The 3,043-nt window shown below is 35.4% G+C and overlaps 1 protein-coding gene across 1 annotated transcript; it reads right to left on the bottom strand.

Annotated features, from left to right (window-relative positions):
* Positions 1 to 1,529: 1,529 nt before the first annotated feature.
* LOC143623179 (putative F-box/FBD/LRR-repeat protein At4g13965) lies at positions 1,530 to 2,636 on the bottom strand. The gene has a single exon (XM_077094144.1). The coding sequence runs from the start codon at positions 2,634 to 2,636 to the stop codon at positions 1,530 to 1,532; it is 1,107 nt and encodes a 368-aa protein (XP_076950259.1).
* Between the last annotated feature and the right edge of the window lie 407 nt (positions 2,637 to 3,043).

Here is a 3,043-nt window from a genome sequence, read left to right as displayed (position 1 = left end):
AGCAGCCACATGGGTTGGTGGCGGCGGTTATTTGGTTCTTGAGGACATCACAAATAGACTTGCCGAAGAATGTCCTCGCCACTGATCAATGTCACAAAATAATCACTACTAACTCAGTGACAATTTATTCAGTCAGCTGTATGATTTTTCAGGTTGCTAATAATGTTGTGCAGTAATGTAGTCGGATTAGATGGTAGCAAAAAGTCTTCCACGATTAACGAATATGCATTTCTGAAAAGAAAACAATATGCGCAGACAATAACCAAGCAGAAATATCCACAAACCAAAGGGTCTTTGGCCTAGTGATAATAAGGCTTAACCTTTCCGAGTGGTGAGGGATCAAATCTCATGGGTGACATAGATATAAAAAAAAGCATTTAAAGAAAAAGGGAAAATCTTCCACAAGTAACAAATAGAGCATTTCCTTCTAAAAACAAAAAGAATATGTGCTAAAATGCATATCACAGTGCTGCAATATTAAAAGTTATGCAAACTAATAAGCTAGCCAACATAAAAATATTCCACAAACAGAAAACTTAAAATATCTGTAAACTAAACATTGTGTGCAGACAATAACAAAGATAAGTTTTAAGCAGGGGAACACCACTGCATTCTTGTCCACAGTAGGGCTTCATATCCGTATCAAAATATTAAGCAACCTGGAAAATAAAAAATACATAAAAGAGTGGGTAAGCCAAAAATATGAACATATGAAATTGATCTATTAGTTTATACTCCCTACATCGATATTGGGAAAATTGCTACCATTTGGCATATCCTTGTATATGCACATGTTCATAATGTGTCGTAATCTACTGTGAAAAATACACTAGTTTACATTCTACGCAAATCACATGATCATAACATATTTTTTTCTAAAATTTACAAGTCACTTTGTATCAGCTTCCTGTCACTAGAAAATAGACCGGCCGAAATGTTATATAAATACTCTCTCCGTCCCATTATAAGTGTCCACATTTCCTTTTTTATTTGTCTTATTACAAGTGTCCGCTTTTAAAAATATTAGCCAATTTTCAAGTTTACCCTTAAACATACACAACTAACATTAATAAACAATATTGATGGACACACTTTTCAAGGGCATTATTGTCATTTGGTAAGAAAAATAAGTAATCATTCAATCCACCTTAAACTTTGTGTTTTTCAAACCTGGACACTTATAATGGGACGGATGGAATATTTTAATAGAGAGGATAGACAACAGTCACGACAACTTTCACTATACCAAACATTTAGTTACGTTGACATGTTGTATCTGTTCTAAAATATGTAAGTGACAAAATATAGACAAAAAAACAGAGTGTTTACTTCAAATACGAACAAACATAGTGATTATTTTAAATCCAAGATCATAACAAATAATACGGCATGCTTACTCATAACAGACGACAATAGCAGTTGTAAGTTTAATAACAGTTCAACCAATATTTAGCAAAAATAAATTAATTTATACTGAGCATACCAGACCAGACGATGATTTCTTCAAGCTGCAGGTAAATGATCAATAACTAGAACACAAATGATTCCTTCATCCATGACGGTGTTAGTTGAGTTTCAACACGAAACTTTAAACCTGGAGAGCTGTGACAGAAATAATTGATGACAACAGCAAACTCAGCTGGGGAAATACGTAGCCAGCGTGCAACAATAGTCAAATTTTGCAGACTCGTGAAAGGGCAACTTTGTAATTCTGGGAACTCGGAAAGAACCCTCAAGGTGCCTGAGTTTAAAGTAAGAGAGTCTGCCTTATACAATTGCCTGAAAGTTTTGATAATCATCTTAATAACCTTTGGTTGCTTCTTAAGAGATCTACGATAGATTAGCTGAAAGTTTACTGTCTTTAATGAAAGAAGATCACTGACAGATAATGAGAACTGAGGCATGCCAATATAGGTGAAAGATGAGAGATTTGGTGTTGAGACCACAAACTCACATGAATTAGGAAGATTTATTAATGACAGACTCTCTAATGCACTTGAACTGATGATAAAAGTATCAATATTAGCAGACATACTACAATTATCCAAGATAAGAGTTTTTAGATTTGGAAATTGGGAAAACAAATCGATAGACTTTAACTCACTAGCATCATCCAATTTGAATGCAACACGATTGATACCCAAAGTGGTTAGAGCCGGAAGATCCCAAGTCAGAGGTGGACTTACTTTTAGCCCAAAGTCAATTCTCAAAAAGAGATGCTTGAGATGTTGAGAACTAAACAAAGTTGAGTCAATTCCACCACGTCTTGTTCGCTTCTCACCCGAGAATTCAATCATTAGCTTCCGGGTACCATGCGACATTGCATACATAATGATCTTTCTGAGAAGCGGAACACTGATGGAATTTGATCGAAATTTTACGGTGGAAAGTTCGGGAACGTCGTCACGCTTAGATAGAAAACTGCGAACATATTTGGAAAATTTGGAACCGCTTGCTGCATAGGAAGATCGATCGATATCAAAGTTCAAATAGGGGTGGAATTTCCATATATTTCTCCACCTACTTGATAGGCAACCACTTTGAACGATAGATCTAGTATCCAAAAATGAGAAAATATGATTAACAACACCGTCTGGCAATTGGCTGATTCGATCATCATCATTCACAATTTCCATAGCACAGCAGCTAACTCTTGATGATTGCTAGACACAAATGAAAGGTACACAATGTAGAATGGGTTGGAGTTTGTGTTGGATAAAAAAATCGAAAGGAAGTGATCTGAAGCTTTAATTCGGTATAAGCCCTAGAGTTTTGATTTTGGGGCTGCATATTAAGGATTAGCAATTTTGTTTACTGCACTTGTAGCCTAGGTTCATTGAACTTGGACAAATTAGGATACCGTCGGAAATGTGCATATACTCAATACACGCACTAAGCAGTTAATAGATCATCATATATATGAGGATGGTTAGCCTTTGCTTAACTTAATATGCCAATATGACTGTACACATAACTCCTATGAATGATAATGAAGTAATGGACAGTATATCAATCTTCAAAGAGAATCTTGGAGAGGTGAGAA

This window comes from Bidens hawaiensis, unplaced genomic scaffold (assembly GCF_021521415.1).
Source record: "Bidens hawaiensis isolate Kalapana, Puna unplaced genomic scaffold, B.hawaiensis_p1.1 tig00003356_1, whole genome shotgun sequence".
In the NCBI taxonomy this organism is placed as follows: domain Eukaryota; kingdom Viridiplantae; phylum Streptophyta; class Magnoliopsida; order Asterales; family Asteraceae; genus Bidens; species Bidens hawaiensis.
The sequence above is the reverse complement of the archived record's forward strand: the minus strand, read 5'-3'. Positions and strand labels throughout refer to the sequence as shown.